The 21,842-nt window shown below is 29.2% G+C and overlaps 6 protein-coding genes and 1 pseudogene across 6 annotated transcripts; 4 read left to right on the top strand and 3 right to left on the bottom strand.

Annotated features, from left to right (window-relative positions):
• Nucleotides 1–863: 863 nt before the first annotated feature.
• LOC113386372 (mRNA-decapping enzyme 1B-like) lies at nucleotides 864–2,128 on the top strand. The gene is given in 3 exon segments (XM_026624155.1): nucleotides 864–1,364; nucleotides 1,366–1,742; nucleotides 1,774–2,128. Coding segments are annotated over 3 exon segments (1,122 nt in total). The 3' UTR covers nucleotides 2,018–2,128.
• A 949-nt stretch (nucleotides 2,129–3,077) lies between these two features.
• On the bottom strand, nucleotides 3,078–3,979 carry LOC113385417 (annotated as a pseudogene).
• Nucleotides 3,980–4,127: 148 nt separating this feature from the next.
• On the top strand, nucleotides 4,128–6,026 carry LOC113385287 (ATP synthase mitochondrial F1 complex assembly factor 2-like). The gene is made up of 6 exons (XM_026623130.1): nucleotides 4,128–4,237; nucleotides 4,634–4,827; nucleotides 4,898–5,008; nucleotides 5,266–5,446; nucleotides 5,513–5,628; nucleotides 5,857–6,026. The coding sequence occupies exons 1-6, from the start codon at nucleotides 4,168–4,170 to the stop codon at nucleotides 5,998–6,000; spliced, it is 816 nt and encodes a 271-aa protein (XP_026478915.1). The 5' UTR covers nucleotides 4,128–4,167; the 3' UTR covers nucleotides 6,001–6,026.
• Nucleotides 6,027–6,049: 23 nt separating this feature from the next.
• LOC113385286 (transcription termination factor, mitochondrial-like) lies at nucleotides 6,050–7,682 on the bottom strand. The gene is made up of 6 exons (XM_026623129.1): nucleotides 7,311–7,682; nucleotides 7,030–7,208; nucleotides 6,869–6,965; nucleotides 6,588–6,741; nucleotides 6,352–6,499; nucleotides 6,050–6,286 (listed from the first exon to the last, which is right to left on the bottom strand). Exons 1-6 carry the CDS (start codon nucleotides 7,675–7,677, stop codon nucleotides 6,050–6,052), a joined length of 1,182 nt encoding a protein of 393 aa, XP_026478914.1. The 5' UTR covers nucleotides 7,678–7,682.
• Nucleotides 7,683–8,124: 442 nt separating this feature from the next.
• Nucleotides 8,125–12,716, top strand: LOC113384506 (mothers against decapentaplegic homolog 4-like). Its single transcript, XM_026622222.1, has 10 exons — nucleotides 8,125–8,438; nucleotides 8,956–9,384; nucleotides 9,460–9,657; nucleotides 10,158–10,253; nucleotides 10,621–10,779; nucleotides 10,848–11,069; nucleotides 11,198–11,459; nucleotides 11,571–11,739; nucleotides 11,931–12,066; nucleotides 12,138–12,716. The coding sequence occupies exons 1-10, from the start codon at nucleotides 8,381–8,383 to the stop codon at nucleotides 12,347–12,349; spliced, it is 1,941 nt and encodes a 646-aa protein (XP_026478007.1). The 5' UTR covers nucleotides 8,125–8,380; the 3' UTR covers nucleotides 12,350–12,716.
• A 617-nt stretch (nucleotides 12,717–13,333) lies between these two features.
• LOC113384508 (mRNA export factor-like) lies at nucleotides 13,334–15,853 on the top strand. The gene is made up of 7 exons (XM_026622223.1): nucleotides 13,334–13,553; nucleotides 13,948–14,040; nucleotides 14,201–14,374; nucleotides 14,445–14,670; nucleotides 14,996–15,114; nucleotides 15,391–15,597; nucleotides 15,665–15,853. The coding sequence occupies exons 1-7, from the start codon at nucleotides 13,392–13,394 to the stop codon at nucleotides 15,749–15,751; spliced, it is 1,068 nt and encodes a 355-aa protein (XP_026478008.1). The 5' UTR covers nucleotides 13,334–13,391; the 3' UTR covers nucleotides 15,752–15,853.
• Nucleotides 15,854–15,871: 18 nt separating this feature from the next.
• Nucleotides 15,872–16,542, bottom strand: LOC113384509 (NADH dehydrogenase [ubiquinone] 1 beta subcomplex subunit 3-like). Its single transcript, XM_026622224.1, has 3 exons — nucleotides 16,459–16,542; nucleotides 16,170–16,319; nucleotides 15,872–16,106 (listed from the first exon to the last, which is right to left on the bottom strand). The coding sequence occupies exons 2-3, from the start codon at nucleotides 16,310–16,312 to the stop codon at nucleotides 15,929–15,931; spliced, it is 321 nt and encodes a 106-aa protein (XP_026478009.1). The 5' UTR covers nucleotides 16,313–16,319; nucleotides 16,459–16,542; the 3' UTR covers nucleotides 15,872–15,928.
• Nucleotides 16,543–21,842: the final 5,300 nt, after the last annotated feature.

Genomic DNA, 21,842 nt, shown 5'->3' with positions numbered 1-21,842 from the left:
AACATTTTAATTAATTTTCGAAAATAGTACTTCGAAAGCTACGCTGTAACAATAGCCTTTGGGCCCTCCATGAGGAAGCGCGACCCACAGATTGGAAACCACATTTGTAAACGGTAAATAGTTAATATATTATTCTTGAATGTTTATCTGCATCCAAATTGTTGTTGAAATAAAAGCAATAAAATAATTGAACTATTTATTTTGTACGTTTCGACACTGTATATGTGACATCATGCACAAAGTTTTGAAAAAAACGTACTGTTTTCACAAATTGTTATTGCCCTGCCATCTTTTGTCTGTGACCCATTAGACAAAGTTTCCGTTATGAAAGCGAGAAGGCGCTAGAATAATTGTTTTTTGTCCAAACCAAACGCATTTTCATTCTTTTCGCCATACATTTAATTGTATGCTTTTTTTTAATCATTTTTATTCTTGATAATCAAAATGCCACCGAGATACATCTTGAATCAAATATTCTGTAATGCACTAGCGGTATTACACATACTTTTTTGAAAAAATAACATAAAATATTTCAATAAATCTAATTAAACTCTATTTAACTTAACGTTCTCGATATCTAATTATTAAAATATATATATAACTATATATGTGTATACATACACATACCCTAATGTTATATAATTTCATATTTAGCCGTAATTTCATATGAAAAGCCATTGATTGACATAAGGTATTTCGCTCATAGAAGCCAAAGCAGTTGTAGGCAAACAGTGCGGCTAGTTTTAAATCCAGAGAATCTGAACATAATTTAAAATAATATTTATCTTTTTATTTTGATTTTAAAGCATATTCACAAATATAAAAAAAAATTATATTTATTTACTATATATTTATTGTTAAACATGGCGGACGTAACGGAGTTGCGTATGAATGTGACAGCTTTAAAAAGAGTGGACCCGTACGCAAAAGATATTATAGAAACTGCTCGCCATGTAGCATTCTATTCATTTAATTCCGAAGAGAATGAATGGGAAAGAACTAATATCGAAGGGGCGTTGTTTATTTATTCGAGAAACGGTGAGCCCTATCACGGCATATTGATAATCAACCGACTCAATACAAGTAATTTAGTCGAGCCGGTCGTCAAAGGATTGGATTTACAATTACAGGAACCGTTCTTACTCTATAGGAATTCTAATAATTGTATTCGCGGCTTCTGGTTTTATGACAGAGAAGATTGTGTAAAAGTCGCTCAACTTTTGTCTAGATTAATTGAGGATTTGCAAAAGCAATCCATTGTTCCTACAGAAAACATGATCTCCAATGGTGCGGCGATGGGTGAGAATTCTGATATATTTACTATGTTAAGCCGAGCTCAAGAGGATTATCACAATCAGAAGAAACAACCACCTACCTACTGCTCAAGAAATTTCTGGAGCACCCAAAACAGATTTAACATCACAGAGTGTGATGGACTTCTTTGCAAAGGCTACCACATCCAGTCAAAATACTTTACCTTTATTTGCTCCACGAAAAGCGGAGCCTTTAAATGCTGATCCGAATATATTGCAAAGGCTTATGTCAAACCCAGCACACAGTGTGGAGCATATTGAAAAACAACAAAGGTGTGTTACACCACAGAACAATACTGGTTTAAATACAGTCGAAGCAGGTCGGAGAAAAACAAACAAGGTTGCCGATATTGATAAACAGCATTCACTGAATGAGAACAATTTGAATTTCATACGAATTACATCTCCGAATCAAATTTCAATGCAGATGCAGTTGGTGAAGAATCCCGGCCATTATCAGTACCTTAAATAACACAACGAACCAAACACCAGCTCTTATGCCACCTACAATGTTTACTTCAAAAACCAGTCAGGATAATAATTATTCCAATACTTTAGAGCAAGCAGATGTTTCTTTACGACCTGAACCTTTGACTAGAAATCAGCTTTTGCAGGCAGTATCATATCTTTTAAAAACAGACTCTGATTTTGTGAATAAGTTACATGAAGCTTACCTTAAATCTTTTAATGATATTGTTCAGTGAGTTTCTTTTATTAACGAAATTGTTATGTGAATTGTTTTGAATGCTTTATGTTGAATGTTTTTTAGTTAAGAATATGATATTTTAGTAAAGGCTATGTATGTTTCGTTGAGAAAGGGAAATTATTTTTATAATGCATAATTTTTGTGCCTGTATAAAATGAAATATCTTAGGTGTAACTATGTAAGTATACAACTTAAATTTTAACTAAAAGACAAGAAATTAAATTATTGTGTTAACATTGTTTTATTCTTATTACTTTTTTTATTTCTAATTGCAGTTTTCACCACTGTTTTTGCTGATTTTAAGATGCATACATAGACCTTATACAAGTATAAGGTCTACAAGTGCATATCAAAAATTAAATTATATCTATACAAAAATGTTTATTTACCAAATGTGATTTTGAATTTTAGTCTCATTTTGTGTTTAATAAAATTAAGTCATACAAAATGATACAACTTCAGCACATGATGTGCATTACTTAATTTGGCACTAGATGTAGTATATATCATTAATGTAACTATTAGAACAAACTTTTATATTCTGATCTAGTCAAGAATTAACTTTATTTTAAAGGAGTGCAGATTGAAATAATTCGCATTGCCATTTTTAATTCCAACTTGAAAGAATGATCTATCAGTTTAAGTAATTTGAAAAATGAGATTTAGTAATATCATATTTTGTATGTGGTTCATTATATGAAATTGTAGTTTGGATTCCAGAACGTGAAGAACTAGGTAAAAAATATATCTGTGTAAACAATGTAATTTATCAACTATATATTTTATTATATATATATATATATATATATATATTTGGTATTATATTTTTCCCAATATAATATAAAAAACTTAAATTATATATAAAGTATTTATACAAAATTACTCAACACAGGTGCATATAATAAAAGAATCAAGTATATATATTTTAGAAGACTTAATAGAGGGCTGATTTAGTCAACAAAAATAAATTAAAAAATTTGGCAATTTTTGATTATTTTTATTATACTGCATTTCTTATATTTTCAATTATTCCTAAATTCATCTTCTGCTAAGGCATGTTTGGTTGAGTGTAATTTAAAGATATATGCAAGATATTATAATACAATTTTTTAATTTACAAAACATTGCTTCAATGATAAAACCACCTAATGCTTACTTTTAATCTAAATAAAATTATTTTCACATGTCATATATAATTGTACATATATTTTATCTATATCTTCTACTCCTACAACTTTTCTCCCACTTTTCTTGATATCGTAAATAAATCTGCATTGCTGTAAAAGCATCTTCAATTGATGAATGTTCTCCAATTTGTATCGACTTATTTAAAACTTCTTTCGCCAATAATTTCAATGAAGGTGTTTTACCACCAGATATTTTCCTAAACGGTTTATATAAGGAAGTGTCTCTTATCATGTGTTTGGGATGTTTCAAATTCAAAACTTGCAAATCATGATGCAAAGCGTGGCCTACGAGAATGCAACCGTTTAATATATTTTTTACATCTTGTTCCACTTTGTGGTAGGCTTCACCGGTGGATAAATGTTCTGGTCTTATGCCACTAATTGGTGTTCTATAGTCTACAACTTCTTTCTGGGGTTTCACATATTTATCATAAATACAAGAACCATCTCGATCGACAATGGAGACTCTAGCTAACATGTGAACATCTCCAGTGTCAACTCCTACCATTTCACAATCTAGGGCTAAACATAGTTTGCTCGTTGAATAGAGATAGTTTTCTGAGTTTAATTCATCCATTTTTCATAATGTAATCACAGATAACACAATAATGACGTTTTATAATAACAATCCAATGTTATTTATCTGGTACAAAAAACTTTATCTGATTTGACAGTTCTCGATGTGTCCAGCTGTGATTTATAATATAAATATAATCAATTTACATTTTGAATCGCAGAACTCAGATTTTTAATTATTAGTGAACGTATATTATAATATATAATATTTTCATGAAAATTGTAAAGTTTAGTACAATCACAAACTCGATATAAACAAAATCATAAAAATCCGCCAAGACATACGTCACAAACGTCAGTTGAAAAACTTTGAGGTTAGGTTATTATTGTAACCACATTATACGAGACATTTAATAATTCAGTATATGTTTATATTTCAATAGATATGTCGCTAAATATGATCAATAAACTTTTCAAAGTTAATTATAATGCGACATTGCAAATTAGATGTTATGGTAAATAAATTATAATGATCCGCTTAGTTAATTCATTTCCACCATGTATTTATTATTTTTATATAACACTACCTTTTGAATTGTAAATTTTGATTACTTATGAAACATGTATAACTTTTCATAATTAGTTATTATTACGGTAATTAAATTAATGAAAGATTTTGTTTTCTTCATTTTAAGTTCTGTATCTGTATAAAAGATAAAAAAACCCTACTAGAACGATTTTCCAGAGACCGGATAAAAGGCTCAAAAGCGTATTATGCGAGATAGAAGCAATATAATTTTAACTGCGTTTTGTACAGAAAATCATATTGCTTCTACCTTAACGGGGTTCTACTGTATATGTATTATACAGGGTATATATGCATCATTTATGTATGTTTTTATATATTTTAGCAACAAGAAAAAGGTTTTACAAAAAGACAAATATATTATATAGTGATGGAAAATATGAAGTGACTTTAGATCAACGAAAATTAAAATCGCCTTCAGGAAAACCATTTAGAGTTCAAGTACAACCTCTTGCTTTAGCTGTAGCAACAGAATGGGAAGCACAGAAAAAGAATATACAACAGGGAACCATGTATTTGGTAAATAATTAATTTGAGCAATAATTTTAATTATTATTTTTTAAATTCATATACATATATTGATTTTCAGAATGCATTATGCTCTACATTGATAGATAATCCTAGCAATTTAACAAAACCTGACATGGTAAATTATATTGTTAATTATTTAACAACAGATGCTTTGCTTTTCCATTCGGCGGTAAGTAATGTACAAAATCATTTGTATATTTTGTTAGCACATTGCGTTTTCCTTAAACCAATAGAATAATAGAACATTGGTCAAAGGCGCTTAAAAATGATGTGAAATTCTATTGGTCATAATAAATATAATTTCTAAATTATATTTGATTTAAGAAACTTTGGTAATTACTGAAAATTTTCTTAATGGTTGCCCCTTACATGAAGTCATGATTTTTTCTATTTAATTCAAAAAAAAAAAATTTCTTATTACTTCAGTTAGATGACCCACTATATGCTCTCCAATGTAAAGAATGGGATCCAATAATTGAATGGTTTTGTGATAGATACAAAGTCAATGTTAAAAAGGCCAGAGACATCACCCCTCCTGAAATTAGTGAAGAGTCAAAAATGGCTCTTTCAAATTATTTATATTCCCATAATATTGCATCTCTGCAGGGTAAGTATTTTTAGAAAACAACATACTGTTTTCTAAATCTATTCATTTAACTAATTTTTTTTTTAGGATTAGTTTTTGCAGTTGATACAGTTAAATCAGTCATTCTAGCATTAGCTTGTGCCGATAAATTCATTAGTACGGAAAAAGCATCATATTTATCTAGACTTGAAGAAGAATTTCAGGTAATTATCTATAATTCAAGTTAAGTTAAACAATTTTATAGAATACACATAAATTTTACATTCTATATTTTAATTTTTTTTACTTGTAATTTTTTAAACAATGAGCATGTTTATTTCTATATTATAATGTAAATTTTGGCTTTAATAGCAATACTTGAGATAAACTTCTGAAACTATTTTAAAATATAAGTATATAAAAAGCTATATTTTAAATAATTATAATTATAGTTGGGGCATTGGGGCCGAGTAGAATGGGCTCATGATGTTGAACAACTGCAGCTACAAGCTAGATTATCTGCAGCTACCATGTTTATACACTTAAATACATTTGAAATGTTTGTTAAATCAAAGAGGAATATAGAGGATGTATAAAAATTGTAGAACAAATAGAAGTATGTATAATTTCATTATTTATTTTTATTCACTTGTTTCTCAATGATTCTCTTATACTACATTTTGCTAAAGCCTTTAAATGTTTCGCATATTCTTTTTTACTTTTACAAAGTATAACAAGTGAGTTGGTATTTAGACCCAAAGCTTTAATTTCTTCCAATCTTTCTTTCGTTGTTTGTAAACTATGGCTTAAAATTTTTGGGGCTTGTGCAATATGATACGCAGAGAACCCTTGACCTAATAAATAATCCAATGTGTCTTGTACCTGCAATTAAAATTATATTCAAGATTTAAAATATTACTTCAATATAATGCTGAGGAATTATGTACCTTAGTTATATGGATTTTCTTTATGGTTGGATTATTTTTAATGATATATTTCACCATATCCATATCACACTTAAGTTTTTCACCTAAATAATCTTCAAGTGAACGATTTGCTAATACATCATTAGTTTCTTTGGTTCTACTGAGAAATCTAAAAATTTCAACAAAGACTTTAAAATTAATCAGAAATACATAAATTTTATTTCATTTTTTTTCTACAAAACAAAAAATCATTATACCTCTGAAATACTCCCTCTTTGCATCTAACCATCCAGGGCATTATTTTTTTACTATTTGCTCTTTTAGCTATTGTTATTCTTTCTCTAATTTTAGCAGGATGATATTTGAAAACCCACAGATCTCGCAAAATATTATATGGTGTAACACCACTATCTGCAATTTTAATTTTCATTAAATTATATCTTGGTTTAACCACATGATGATATTGATGCTTATTTAATACTTAAATAATATACTAATAAATACTTAATACTTAAAGTTAAAAAATAAAGAAAATTACCTAACAAAAAAGTCAAGATGTTCTTAAAATAAAGATAATTTACTTCATATATAAACCACCTTTGTGCGAAGTGCTGAGAAATTACCATAGTTTCTACCTAAAATGGTTGAAATATAGGTCAATAAGGCAATTTGTAACTGCAATAAAAACCTTATATAAACCTTAGTCATATTTTTGAAATAATAAAGTCGATTTTTTCCAGGCACAGTTGAAACTTCACATTGCATTATTTTAACTACATGTTGTAGATCTTTTGTTTCTAATTGAAGAAATGGTACGAAATGATCAATTTTTTTATATTCTATCATTTCTATAAGTTCTATTTTTTCTTTTAGTTCATCTAGAAAAAAAACAACTTTTAATAAATAACAAAAATAAAGTTTTATATTTTCATTATAAAGCTTTAAAATGAACTTAATATGATGTGGAGTCTAGTATTTACCATTCTTTATTCCCAAGATCCATGGATTATCATATAAAATATTTTGTTTAACAGATTTTTCTTCCAGAAAGCTGACTGCTTTATTTATATTCTCGATAGATCTTTTGACTAAAATTGGGTGGTGTTTTACAATATCAGTGGCATGATCATGTGAACAATTAAAAAGTTCTTGAAGTTTTGAAATAGTACGTTTTTTATGTGGCATTTTATTAATTTCGAATTGTCCATAATCTATAACATCAACAGTATCTTCATAATTAATCACACTATTTGTGGTTGAGTAGAACAACTTCGAAAAACCTATATTAAAAGGTAGTACACTGAATTTACTGGCAAAGGATAAAAACTCTTTATTAAATTTCATCATTTTAATATGTTATAATATATCAACATTTAATAATTTCATATATCACATTGTTATGAAACGTCAAATTTCATGGTTAGCCGTAGGGTTACAACGAACTGTCAACATGCTTTCAACCTTTTCTTTTATCTATGCTTTCATCACGTCGTAGATAAAAGTCGTATGTCTAGCGAATTTGTCTATTCAACTATCTATGGCTATTGAGCGGTCATCAACGTCTGTGTGAAAATCCTTTACAACGCTTTAACAACGAATGTAATGTGGCAATATTAAAGTCATCGATGGCAGCACTACTTAAGTTGAACATTGTTGTGGAGTTGAAGCATTTCCATAGATAAAAACATTGCATAGAACATTTATTTATACTTCTTTACTTCATTTGTTTTATCATTCTTGGTACATTAGTCTTTTGCAAACTTTTTTGATAAGAAATGTTGAAGATATCGGTTAATTCAGAGTGAATGGATTATAAATTAAGTTTGAGCGCGCCTGATGCTTTCTCATAAGTCATTATATTTATATAAATATATATGTAAATTCTCCATCGTCAAAATAGTGGACCCAAGTCAATTTGAATTACATCAAGCGTGATAGAAAATTCATGTTGATTATTCAAACAAATATTATTGTGTTGATATGAATTTCTTGCTTATTATGTACTTTACGTACATCGAGTGGAAAACTCGGATTTACTTATGGATTTAGAATGGTTGGTTTGTTAACACTGGGGCACTTATATTCACCTTGTGTGGGTACTCAAGAAGGTGAGATAATCTTAAAGTATCAACATTTTTAGTATTTATCACTCTAACTTGTGTAATTTTGTATTGATTGACATTTTATGAAAGAAGGAAAGACAGAGATAGAGATAGAGAGTGATTAATACTAATTATTGCTTGAATCAGTTTAAAACATTAACAGTTTATAATAAGTATTTTTAATATCACATTTAAAGAGTGTATTCATCTGAAAATTATTGTTTGTGTACAATGTTATTTAAATATGTAAGAATTTCATATATGCATGATTAAACATCCAAATTGGAAAATAATATTTATAATTTTGCACAAGCAGATGTTGAATGATCACCAAATGATATATTAATTAATGAGCAAGTGTACAAATTTGATATTTTCACAAACTAATGAGAGAGGGTCTTTTGTTTGCTATAATTTGAAATTCTTTCTTACTAAGAATGTCCATTAAGATGGGTGAAATCAAGGAAATGACCATAGATATGTAGATTAGCTCATATTTTTTATTTATATTTATTAATTACAGTGGTCGAAATGGCGACTATGCCAACAAGTGCACCTACATCAGCAGATGCTTGTCTAAGTATTGTTCATTCTTTGATGTGTCATCGACAAGGAGGTGAAAATGAGAATTTTGCAAAGCGAGCTATAGAATCCCTTGTAAAAAAGTTAAAGGAAAAACGAGATGAATTAGATTCTCTTATCACCGCAATTACTACAAATGGTGCACATCCTAGCAAATGTGTGACAATTCAGAGAACCTTAGATGGAAGATTGCAAGTGGCTGGAAGAAAGGGATTTCCTCATGTTATTTATGCCAGGATATGGAGATGGCCAGATCTTCATAAAAATGAACTAAAGCATGTAAAATATTGCCAATTTGCTTTTGATTTAAAATGTGACTCAGTTTGTGTTAATCCTTACCATTATGAACGTGTGGTCTCTCCAGGGATTGGTATGAATCTTTATCAATTATATTAACTATAACTATAAAAATGATCTGACTGGTATAAAAATAATATAATTTCAGATTTGTCTTCCTTGACAATACATACTTCTAATTGTGCACGGCTTCCCAAAGATGAATACACTGCAGGTAATCCATCTTCACAAATGGATCCTGATTTTGTTCCAACAATTCCGCATTATCCTCATAATCCTGTAGGGCCAGAAGTAACAACAACTGCTGTACATCCTGGCAATGTTGGGCCCCAACAGGATACACAAGGTGAGAAAGGGAATTTTAATAATTTTTATAGTTATGGAAGCATACTGTTTATGCAGGTGATATGAAACATTTTAGAATCATCCATTAATATTTAATTTATTGTTTTATACTATTAATTTGTTTAATAAGTTTGTTTTTATTTACTTTGTTATACTTATCCCTGTAATGCCTCCTGAAAAGAACTTTGTGCAGTTTCAAATAACATTTAGCAAGTATAATTTACTTCTTCAGAATCAAATTTGAAGGTATATAATATTTTAGATATAATTAATAATTCCGTTCATTACTACAGGCTTGAATAGTTTTATTTATTCTTTCTCTTAAAAAATGCTTATTGTTTCATTATTATCAATGTTATATGAAAATTTTAGTTTAAAAAATTCTTTCTCTGAAAATTCTATGTATGATCTATGTTTCTTTCAATATTTTATCTATTTTGTTTTATAATAATAAATATTTCATATCACATTGCATTACTTTAGCTATTACTCAATTATTAGGTGAACCCATCTTTGTTGGTCCAATGCCTCCATCAATACCAAAACTAGAACCAACTGATGGTAGACCAAACTGGATGCCTAATAGATTACCTCATCGTAAGATATTATTTTATTTTAGTTTGATTTAAATTTGAGCACTTGAATTTATTTTGTATAATTTTACAGATTTGACTATTGCAATATTTGTTTATTTTTTAGTTTAAAAAGTTCATTTCTATTGCAAGTATTTTATCATTTGCTACAATATTATCCACTAATGCTTTTATTATTTATTCTTTAGTCTATTATTTAAATAATTTAATTATTTATTTTCTTGTTACACAATTGTTGCAAATAGAGATAACAAAGTTTTTATTTAGTAAAATATTTTAAAGCAAAAGGTGAACAAAACCAAAAGATGATTTAATTTTTATATTTACATAACATTAATATTTCATAAAAATTATATTTCTCCACCCCTTAGCGTCTATACCTCATGGAATGCCAGCAAATGTTCCTCAATCAGTTGTTAGACATCCTGCTGTTGTGCCAAGCAGTAATGTACCGGGTAATTCTGGACAACAACAGTTTTTTGGTCCTCCTAATGAACAGATAAATTCCGAAACGCAAATAACTAATTTGGGTAATTATTATATTCTAAAAAATAAACTTCTATTCTTTTCTTTCAAACACATAATCATTATGTATTAGGTTCTACATCTGCTGAATGTGCTTCTGCAGTATCACCTCAACAAATTGCAAACGGTTTTGGAAATAACACTGGAAATCAATCTGGCCAACCAGGTGCAGCAGGCATGGTGGTTAATCAGACACAAGGTGCACGACAGAATTATGCAGGGCCACATGCAACCTGGACAGGTTCTAGCACTGTTACTTATACACCATCACATCATACAGCTACTGGACCCTATTGTAAGTTGTAATTTAAAAAACAATATTTATTATCTGAATTTTTTTTTCTGATTGAATAAATAATGTTTCTTAGTCTATGTTAATGGTTTAAGTTCTCCAGAACTAAATATGGATTTTTTCTAATTTAGGGGGGCATAATGCTGCAAATAATTATCCTGGTGGTGAGATTAATAGTGTTTCTCCTGGATTATTATCATCACAACCTGCTCCTGAGTATTGGTGCTCAGTAGCTTACTTTGAATTGGACACTCAAGTTGGAGAAACATTTAAGGTGCCATCTTCAAGACCCAATGTTATAGTAGATGGATATGTAGACCCCTCTGGTGGTAATCGATTCTGTCTTGGAGCATTGAGTAATGTGCACAGAACAGAGCAGAGTGAAAGAGCTAGGTAAATAACTTTTGATTATGTTATGCAAAAAATAATGTTTTATTTGCAGTTGGTGGCATGAATTTATTTTTATTTCCAGTAGACTTATCATAATCATTTTTTTGATTCCAGGTTACATATTGGTAAAGGCGTTCAGCTAGATTTGAAAGGTGAAGGCGATGTATGGTTATTATGCAACAGTGATCATTCAGTATTTGTACAAAGCTATTATCTTGATAGAGAAGCTGGAAGAGCTCCTGGTGACGCCGTTCATAAAATTTATTCCAGTGCATATATAAAGGTTAAAACAATATGTAAATAGTGTGATATCAAAACGTTTACTTCATTTTTAAACCTTACTGATAAATAATTTGGTTTAACTTACATTCTCATAAAAAATCAAAGTTATCAAATGAGAATGCTTGAGATTATCATGTTTTATCTACTCTATATTATATAGTTGTTTGAACATTTTTGACTTTTTTTATCCAGGTTTTTGATCTTCATCAGTGCCATAGTCAAATGCAAATTCAAGCTCGAACAGCTCAGGCTGCAGCAGCCGCTCAAGCTGCTGCTGTTGCAGGGAGAATTACTGTGCCATCTAGTACTAGTGCCATAGCTCCTATTAGTGAGTATTTTTTTAATTATAAGCATTTAAATATTTTCTAATTTATGTAAAAATTTTCTACTCTAATTTAGGTTTAAGTGCCGCTGCAGGTATTGGTGTGGATGATCTTCGTAGACTTTGCATTTTACGTCTGAGTTTTGTAAAAGGTTGGGGACCTGATTACCCTAGGCAATCAATAAAAAATACCCCTTGTTGGATAGAAATACACTTACATAGAGCTTTACAGCTACTTGATGAAGTGCTCCATACAATGCCTATAGATGGGCCCAGAGTTAATGAATAAAGCAGTGTAATATTAATGTTAATTGTATAAGAAGAGAGTTAAGTGAAACAAATAGGTTGATTTATATTTTATCGTTGTATTTTATCTAATGACAAACTTAATGTTTTTGTTCTTGAAATATTTGTGTGATTGTATTTTACAAGAAACCTGACGTGATTGACTGATGTCAATAAGTAATTTTACATAAGCAAGATAGTGTTATCTTTTCTAAAAAAAAAAATTAAGAATAAAATCATAAAATGTTGAAGTTTATGGAATATAAAGCTAAGTGTTGATAATATAGAAACAGTGATCAAGAGAATAGGTTTGACACATTTATTTATATTTATATAGATTATATGTTTATATTTATTAAACCTATGTGATTTTAAGCAGCAGTTAAAATATATACATGTACATATATATACTGTTTTATTTTGTTTTAAATGTTATTAAATTTACAATTAATTTTAATTGTATTTAAATTTGTTTCAATTTCATTTAAATTTGTTAGAAGTAAATTCATAAAATGATAGTAAATGCACATTAATCATTGTTGACCTCCGCACTTAATAATCTTGAATTTAATTAGTAACAAAAACGTAATAATCATTATATATCAAAGATTTTTTCCTAGAATAATAAAATAATTATTTACCTCAAATTGTTACTGTAGGGCTGAAGTGATAATAGACAAATATTTTAAACAATTGATTATTTTAGCACATCAAGAGTTTATGTTTGGATATAAGTTTAGCAACAAAACTAAAGGAAAAAACAATTCTATTTGGTATTATGTAACTAGTAAACATCTTAAACATAAACAATTTTCAAACCTATTTTCCGTTACTTCCGCCTTATTATTATATTGTCTAGGGTTACTTCCGCCTTCACGAATTAATTTTTCTGAAAGGTCCACCCAGAGCCATCTATTACCATTCCACTTAATGAATTCTAATGTCAACGCATTTCATAAATATTTGGATTAACGATAAAACACAATGCATAATATTTAAGGTTATTTTTAAAAAACAATTGTTAATTAAATAAATAATTGTGCAAAATGTTTGGATCTAATTTTGGAGCTACACCGACTCCGTCGTCTGCAAATCCTATGAAAGATTTTGAAGTAACTTCTCCACCTGATGATTCAGTGTCAGCTTTAGCGTTTAGTCCAGGAACACTTCCCCAAAATTTCTTGATCGCTGGAAGTTGGGATTGCAATGTAATATATAATTATAATATTAAATATGTAAATTCATAATTGCATGATAAATAATACATCATAACCTATTGTGGCTGGGTTCTGTACATAGTAATTTTTATAACGATTAGATTTCTATTTCGATAACTACCTAAAATAGAATAAAACAGTAATATAAATGGTCAATTGAATAATAATTAGATTAGTTATCAAACAACAATCAAACTAACAAAAGCAAAGAAAACATCATAATTTAGTATTAATTCATTTTTATTTGTAGTATTTGAATTTAAAATATGAACATGGGCAATATGTAATTTTTTATTATAAATGTTAGTACGGATATTTATAAATCGTATAAAATTATTTGATAACACATCTATTTGATTCACTGCAATAAAGTTACATATTTTAGGTAAGATGCTGGGAAGTAGAACAAACTGGGAAAACAAATCCAAAATCGATGCAAACAGTGGGAGGTCCTGTGCTGGATGTTTGTTGGAGCGATGTACGTATTTAATTTTGTAATCAACAACTCAGAATTGGGTTTATTCAGATTTTGTGTATTAATTTGCATTATGTCACAAAAAAATTTATTACATAATATAAATAACAATAGCAAACTTTTAAAATAAACTCTTATATTAATCATATAATACCAATTATAGGATGGGACAAAGGTTTTTATTGCTTCTTGCGACAAACAAGTCAAATGTTGGGATTTAGGTTCAAACCAAATGATTCAAGTTGCAGCTCACGATGCTCCGGTTAAAACCTGTCATTGGATAAAAGGCACCACTTACACTTGTCTAATGACTGGTTCTTGGGATAAAACCCTTAAGGTACAGAATAAAACTGTTTTCATAGTTACACAAATTACATTATTTTTGTAATAATTTATTCATACAATAGTTTTGGGACACCCGCTCACCTAATCCTATGATGTCAATCAATTTGCCTGAGCGTTGTTACTGTGCTGATGTAGATTACCCAATGGCAGTTGTTGGGACTGCCAGCCGGGGTCTAATTGTATATACTTTAGAAAATACACCAACTGAATATAAAAGGCTTGATAGTCCTTTGAAATACCAACATCGGACTGTTGCTATTTTTAGAGATAAAAAGAAAGTACCAACAGGTAATAAGAATATATTCATGGACATTTATCATCAAAATAACTTTTGAATTTTGGTAGTAACTAAATTTCTGTGGCTAATAAATAGATAAAATTTGGTTTGTGATAGACATCAATATGCTGTGCGGATTCTATCAAGTGTTCATTAGTACAAATGTTTGAAAATGAATGTTTCAATCAAAGACTTAACATATAAAAAAATATCAATATGATTTTTATGCCTATCTTTTTCTGTTTATTAAGATTCTAGATATTCTTAAAAAAAATTTGAAAAGCATTTCCATTTTAAATTTTTGCATTCATTAAATGTTCTTTTGAATCTTACTAGGTTATGCACTGGGCAGTGTGGAAGGTCGTGTAGCCATTCAATATGTCAATCCCGTAAATCCAAAAGACAATTTTACATTTAAATGCCACCGATCCAATGGAACACCTAATGGATTTCAGGTATTTAACACCAAACTGTACTTTCATAGAATTCACATAAAGCAAAATCTCTTTTTATATTATTTTAAACTATTAAATTAGATTGTTAAATATTTTAAACTGCACATATTTTCAAGAACAATGATATATTACATTTATTATTATATCAACTTTACAGAATACAGATTATATGTAAATTTTATAATTATCAAAAGATTCCAACAATGCTCTACTTATTCACGCAGAGTTTGAAAACATTATAAAATTAACACTCAATAATATTTTTTTCGTTATTAGGATATATATGCTGTGAATGATATAGCATTCCATCCCATTCATGGAACCTTAGCGACAGTTGGTTCAGATGGCTCATTCAGTTTTTGGGATAAAGACGCAAGAACTAAACTAAAACCATCTGAAGCTATGGAGCAACCTATCACAAAATGTGCTTTTAACCACAATGGACAAATTTTTGCTTATTCTGTGAGCTATGATTGGTCTAAGGTAATACTTATTTAATTAGAATGCATTGATTATATTCCTAAGTTATATGATAAAATTTTTATTGCAGGGTCACGAATTTTACAATCCTACTAAGAAGAATTATATATTTTTAAGACCTTGTTTTGATGAGTTAAAACCAAGAACATCAACTTGATTTGATTTTTTTCTGTATGTAAATTTTTTTTAGATTATTAAATATTAGTAATTTAATTTTTATATTACATTCAAACACATTGCATCAAAATATTAAAATAAACAGAACCTGTGACTTATCTTCCTCTTTTATTAGTATAATAATATCTACAATCATCTAATTATATCAAATTAATTATTAATGATGTCCATGACCATGATGATCATCTTTAGGATTCATTTTTTCCCATGCCTTCTCTAATGCGACTGTTACTACTGTAGCAGCCAGTCCCCATTTGAATCCTCGGAATAAAAAGCCCATCGTTCGGCTCCTTCTTGTTCCAAATTCTTTTGTATTAAATCGCCATACTTCATTTCTATTTAACAAAAAATGAACAAAATATAAAACTGAAATGGGTACTAAGTAATATATTGTTTACCTCAGCCATGGGTCTTTAAGTCCTTTACTTGCAAGAGCCTTTTGGACTTGAACTAATTCAGGGGCATCTTCAACTTTGTAAATCCTATAATCTGGTACAACGTAGGGGTCTCCGTGCCCATGTCCATGACCATGACCTCCCATTCTGTCCCTTATTTGTAATAATTATTTTATTATGTAACTGTCACTATTTTATAGGTTATGTGAATTTTAAAAAAAAGTTATGTGTTAAAGACAATTTTGCATGCGTATTATGTATTGTAAAATAGTTTAATTTTTAATATGGTTACCAGTGAGGAAGAACTCTTTAATTTAATTCTCAGCTTTTTCACTGTATTTACAGTGACATATGCCAAATAGAAACTCTAGTAAACAGATCTTTACATAGTACGAGAGGCCAGGACACAGGCAGTATTATAAACTCCCTCGTTACCACAAATAAAAATCTTTACGTTTTCGAGCGTTTTTTTTTTTTAATTTAATTTTCGGTTCGGAAAGTTTTTTATAATTATTTACGATTTAAAAGAAATGTGTTAGAAATAGTCAAATAAGTTTCAAATGTTAGATAAATTCAAAAAATTTAGAAACAATGTGTGCAATGGGAACTATTTGAATTCTATTCGATTTCTTATGAACTACAAATCAAATTTTTATTGATGTATGAACTATAATTGCTTATGTTCGTAGTTTTTGTATATGCTATTTATAAATTTTTATGTAAATTAATTTTTACATATTTAACTTCCCGTAGGGTAAGTTATTGTAATGGGCCGAAAATCGGAATTGAAAATTTTTACATTTCTCGACGTTTTGAAGGTTTCTGAACGTTTTGGCATACCTTAGAAAAAATGGATGTGTGTGTGTGTGTGGTGTGTGTGTGTATGTATGTATGGATACAAATTTTCGCCCACGTTTTCGGGCGCACGGATCAACCGATTTGAATGGTTCAAAAGGCATTCGATTCCTATTGATAGGGAAAAGAGCTGATTAGTTTTTGGCAAAGGCAGGTCCAGCCGTTTCGGAGATACGGAGCAAAGAGTGCAGAAAATAGAAATCGAATTTTTGAGAGAACGGAGTATCCGATTTGAATGATCTAAAAAACATTCAATTAGTAATGATTGGGAGAAGTGTTTATTAGTTTTTGGCAAAGGCAGGCCCAGCCATTTTGAAGATACGGAGCAAAATATGTAAAAAATGGCAATTTCAGATAGAACTAAGCGTCCGATTTTAATGATTCAAAGAACTTTCTGCTTGTCTTAACAAAATAATTGATTTTGGGAAAAAAAAATTTTGCTCCATTTTTTTTTTTTTTTTTTTTTTTTTTTTAGTTTCTTGTATATCGAAAATATTTCAGATTTTATGTTTGATTCTGACTATAGTTCTAATATACTTTACAAATAATTTCAACTCTGCAATTCAGTTTATATAATTCTTATAAATATTAGACAATGTTACAATATTCATAATAATCTATTTGAAAACATTCAGTATTCCACGAACATTTCGTTACGGTACGGGAAGTTCCAGCAATTTGCCTTAAGGCACGATGCCATAATTGCCTCAAGACAGAATTCCACTTACAGCTAGTTTAATGGTGAATTTGAGTGTAAATCCTTGCTCGCCTCGATTAGATATTCTTGTCGCTGTCTCTCGTATTATCCTTTCGAATTATTCGATTCTCAAGAACCAGCTTGAAGCGTACCCAGCTAACTTCTCTCCGCTTCGATCCACCAAGGTTATTTCAGAGGTATGATTTAAGATTCCATTCAGTTTTGTATTGTGATCGTGCTGCTTAGGTCGTACATATACAAAAACGAGGGCAAATTTTGAATTATTTTCAATTAATCATAACTATGATATTATGTGCAAAAATGAAGTGTAGCATCACGTAAGAGCAGTGAGTGAAAAGAATGTTTTAATTCATAAAAAGTCTCATAATGTGTGAAAAGTTGTACGACTGTTTACCTCGGACATGTGTGAATTTTTGTTTGTTGATGACTTTTGTGTTATGGATTTGTTTTGTGCCGGTGCTGTCAAATGGATTAACTTATCCTGATGTCACTGTTAATACGAGTAAGTAGAAATATTTTATAATGAAATAGACATGGAGCTTTGTATTTGGATTAATTTTATTTAAATAACCCAAGCTAATTGTAGGATCAAACATAGGGGTAACTTTTTGTAATATGGGGAACATCGTTCTGTCTGATTGCATATGTTTTGATTTTGTGATCTGGAAAATCCTGGGTTATGAGGATTTTTTATTTATGTTATTTAAGTTTAAAGATTTTGTTTTAGGATATATAAAAACATATTATTTTTGTAATATTTAAAAATATAACACACATCCTTAAGGATGTATTATATTGCTTTTCAGTTCAGGTCGTAAGACAAGGATTGTGTATAATGCCTTTTTTATTATAAATATTAGTAATAATTGTTGTCTTTATCAAGCAAAAATGTAAACACTTTCTTTTATCGTTGTCTGATCTATCAAAATGCAATTTGTATTCAATTTCAAATATGAAAAAACCTAATATTTTTTAGTTAAGTATATTTTTCATAAACTTAATATACAGGTCTTTAACTCATAAATAACTTGTAGTAAAAATAAAAATATAATTTGCCAGTAAACTAATATATGACATTCAAAAATAAATTAGTGGGGTGCATGGCTTCGTACCTTAAGGCAAATTGCTAGAACTTCCCGTACCGTAATTAAAAATTTTGTTACGAAACCCAAAAAAAAAATTATACAAAATGTGTACACATTACTATTAAAATCTCTATAAAACATCTGATAGTTTGATGTACATATTTCCAATAAACATTTTTGACCGCCAAATCACATTTTTTTAACTTATTTTTATTGAGAGTCCACAACCGCTGGACCTACCTTCCCCAAAATTTAATCAGTTCTTCATCTTGTCGAAACAAGTAAAATGTTTTTTGAATTATCAAAATCGGACGCTCCGTTCTCTTGAAGTTACCGTTTTTGGCACTTTTTGCCTCGTATCTTCGGAACGGCTAGACCTGCCTTCGCCAAAAAACTAATCTGCACGTCTTCTAATCAATACGAATCGAATGTTTTTTGAATTATTCAAATCGGTTGATCGGTGTTTCCGAAATCGTCGACGAAAATTTGTATCCGCACACACACACATATACAAACACATGTACACACACACACACGCGTACATCGATTTTTTCTAAGGTATGTCAAAATGTTCAAAACCTTTGAAACGTAAAGATATATAAATTTTTCTTTTTCGATTTGTTGTTTAAAAATATTTTAATTTACATCTTATTTGCCATATGTGGATAAATTATGAACTCTATTCATTTTATTATAGAGAAGTCAAATATGTTTATAACTAAATTTTAAAACTACATTGGGCAGTTTGCCAAAGTCATTAATCTGTAGAAAATAACAACATAAACTGCACATAAAAGCTAACTTATGCCTTCAAATAGTAAGAAATAAATATTTAGTTAAGAGTAGATTTGTAAGAAGGATTTGACATATCCTTTTGTATATAAAACAAATCAGGTTGTATTTAAACCTAGCTCAAGTAATTGTCTGAAAAAATATTATGTACAAATTTTAGAATCTCAAATTTAACTAAATTCTACCAACTCCAAGATGTTGGTTGAGATAAATTATCTCAAATGGGGTTAAAAATGGAATTTTTGAGGTAAAAAGAATATATTTTTAATTGATATTTACTGTATTTGCTACATAGTAGACCGCAGAGGGGTAATCTCTTTTGTCATGGGGGTAGTATCAAAATAGTATTAGACAAAATATTTTGGAGTAAATTTTAAAAATGTCTCCCGACCGCTGCTCCAAGAATTGATTATCTTCAGTTTTTCATTTACTTTTATATTTAGTTGAGATGACAAAAGAATAAGATTATAATGCTAAAAAAGAATAGATTTCAATGTAATTTTAATCAAATTATAAGAGTGAATTACACCAGAAATTTAATATTAATTACAAATCAGCTGGATTTAATAACAATATAGCTTTTGTATTTACATATTTGTTCATTGACATCAGAATGCATTTGTCTATAATGAATAATGTAAGCTTTCAATAAGCCGAGTCTCTATATAATAAATATACTCATCGGTTGCGCCCCAATTTAAATTTATTAATCATGATTTATCATTCGCGTCATGATAAAAGTACTTTGTAACTCTTTGATCTTTTTTAACTTCCGTAGGGTAAGTTATAGTAATCGCAAAAATCGAAAAATGAAAATTTATATATATCTTTTTTTAACATTTTTGCATACTTCAGAAAAAAGGAAGCATGTGTGTGTAGAATGTATATATTTATTATCCTTAGTTTCATTTTTACACAAATTAATCTAAGTTTAATTCTGACCGCTTCAGGAACTTAGTATATCAGTTTAATTGCTCTAATTGCGAACTTTTTTTATATAGGAGAAACCAGGAAAACTCAAAAACTACCAAACAATTCAAGACCATGTTAACCGAGCATATAAAATAATTTGAATAATAATATAGATTTTTCACCCAAAAATTTTCATTTTGAAGAGAAAAATTGCTGAGGGGTTGTTTTTGCAATTGCATAACGACAGGGTAATAAACAAACGATTTGACAACACGACCCTGAACGAAACAAAACACGTGGTTCCTAAATAGTGTCAATTTTTTTAAAAAATGACAAGATCCCACCGCTTTTTAAATTTCTCGTAAAATTCAAACATATTAAGAACTGCTTTAAGAAAAAACGTGACATTTCTATCTTGGACTCCGATTTATCCGCAAAAAGAGCCAAAAAATGGTCATAAACATTTTATTCTATTGAACGGATAAATTTTTTGAAAAGGCGAGTGTAGTGGTTTCGAAGATCCAATAAGAAAAATAAAAAAATGCCATATGACATATGCAAATCAATTATCAGATATTTGATAGAGATTTTAATAATATATTATTTTAATTTTCAAAAAATTTTAAAATTCCTAAAAATCAAATTTTTATCAGTTTTCAAAAACTTTAAAAAAGATCAATTTTTGGTTTAGAAAATTACATCAATTTGCCATAAGGCACGATGCCAAGCACTACTAGTTATATTTCAATGCCCCCATATGAAAATTAATTTTTAGCAATATTATATCGCGGCCGCGTAAAGAAAAATATCACATATGTTTTGCAACGTGCATTTTTTTGTTATGGCAAGTGAAAGGCACACACTAGTCTCGCTAAGAATTTCTAGAAGAGTGCATAACAGGCATTGCCATTTTATAATTTGGCATAATTAATTTGGACACAAAAATATGTTTCATTCATTCCTGAGATTTATATTTACGAAGCAAATATATGTCCATATCACTTTATAATAGATATTATTTATACTGGAATAGTAGAATTAGAATAAAATTCAAAATTCTATACCCGATGAGATGTATTCTTTTTTATCTTACGTAAAGACTGACAATGGCAACTGGGTCTAGTGAACAATGGTTCGATCTCGGCTAGCTTGATAACAAGCAAAGTAGTGATATCAGAGATTTGCTCGAGATTATAGATCATCTATAAATATGATTCAGGACGTTGAAATGGAACTATTGGCCAGCTTGGTATCAAGCAGTAGTGATATCAGAGATTTGCTCGAGATTATAGATCATCTATAAAATATGATTCC

Source organism: Ctenocephalides felis, unplaced genomic scaffold (genome assembly GCF_003426905.1).
Source record: "Ctenocephalides felis isolate EL2017-DRISC unplaced genomic scaffold, ASM342690v1 CF-g0.4_SCAFFOLD_03571, whole genome shotgun sequence".
NCBI classification, from domain to species: Eukaryota; Metazoa; Arthropoda; class Insecta; order Siphonaptera; family Pulicidae; genus Ctenocephalides; species Ctenocephalides felis.
Note: the sequence above shows the minus strand (reverse complement) of the source record. Positions and strands in the feature narration are given on the sequence as shown.

Coding starts and splice junctions, on each gene's coding strand:
- LOC113385287 (XM_026623130.1), top strand. CDS start 4,168: ATGTCGCTAAATATGATCAATAAACTTTTCAAAGTTAATTATAATGCG. Junction 4,238..4,633: donor ATTGCAAATTAGATGTTATG/GTAAATAAATTA, acceptor TATATATTTTAG/CAACAAGAAAAAGGTTTTAC. Junction 5,629..5,856: donor GACTTGAAGAAGAATTTCAG/GTAATTATCTAT, acceptor TTATAATTATAG/TTGGGGCATTGGGGCCGAGT.
- LOC113385286 (XM_026623129.1), bottom strand. CDS start 7,677: ATGATGAAATTTAATAAAGAGTTTTTATCCTTTGCCAGTAAATTCAGT. Junction 6,966..7,029: donor ATTTCAAAAATATGACTAAG/GTTTATATAAGG, acceptor CAACCATTTTAG/GTAGAAACTATGGTAATTTC. Junction 6,287..6,351: donor AGAAAATCCATATAACTAAG/GTACATAATTCC, acceptor TTTTAATTGCAG/GTACAAGACACATTGGATTA.
- LOC113384506 (XM_026622222.1), top strand. CDS start 8,381: ATGGTTGGTTTGTTAACACTGGGGCACTTATATTCACCTTGTGTGGGT. Junction 10,780..10,847: donor AACGCAAATAACTAATTTGG/GTAATTATTATA, acceptor ATTATGTATTAG/GTTCTACATCTGCTGAATGT. Junction 11,740..11,930: donor ATTCCAGTGCATATATAAAG/GTTAAAACAATA, acceptor TTTTTTATCCAG/GTTTTTGATCTTCATCAGTG.
- LOC113384508 (XM_026622223.1), top strand. CDS start 13,392: ATGTTTGGATCTAATTTTGGAGCTACACCGACTCCGTCGTCTGCAAAT. Junction 13,554..13,947: donor CTGGAAGTTGGGATTGCAAT/GTAATATATAAT, acceptor TACATATTTTAG/GTAAGATGCTGGGAAGTAGA. Junction 14,041..14,200: donor TGGATGTTTGTTGGAGCGAT/GTACGTATTTAA, acceptor TACCAATTATAG/GATGGGACAAAGGTTTTTAT.
- LOC113384509 (XM_026622224.1), bottom strand. CDS start 16,312: ATGGGAGGTCATGGTCATGGACATGGGCACGGAGACCCCTACGTTGTA. Junction 16,107..16,169: donor CTTAAAGACCCATGGCTGAG/GTAAACAATATA, acceptor TTTGTTAAATAG/AAATGAAGTATGGCGATTTA.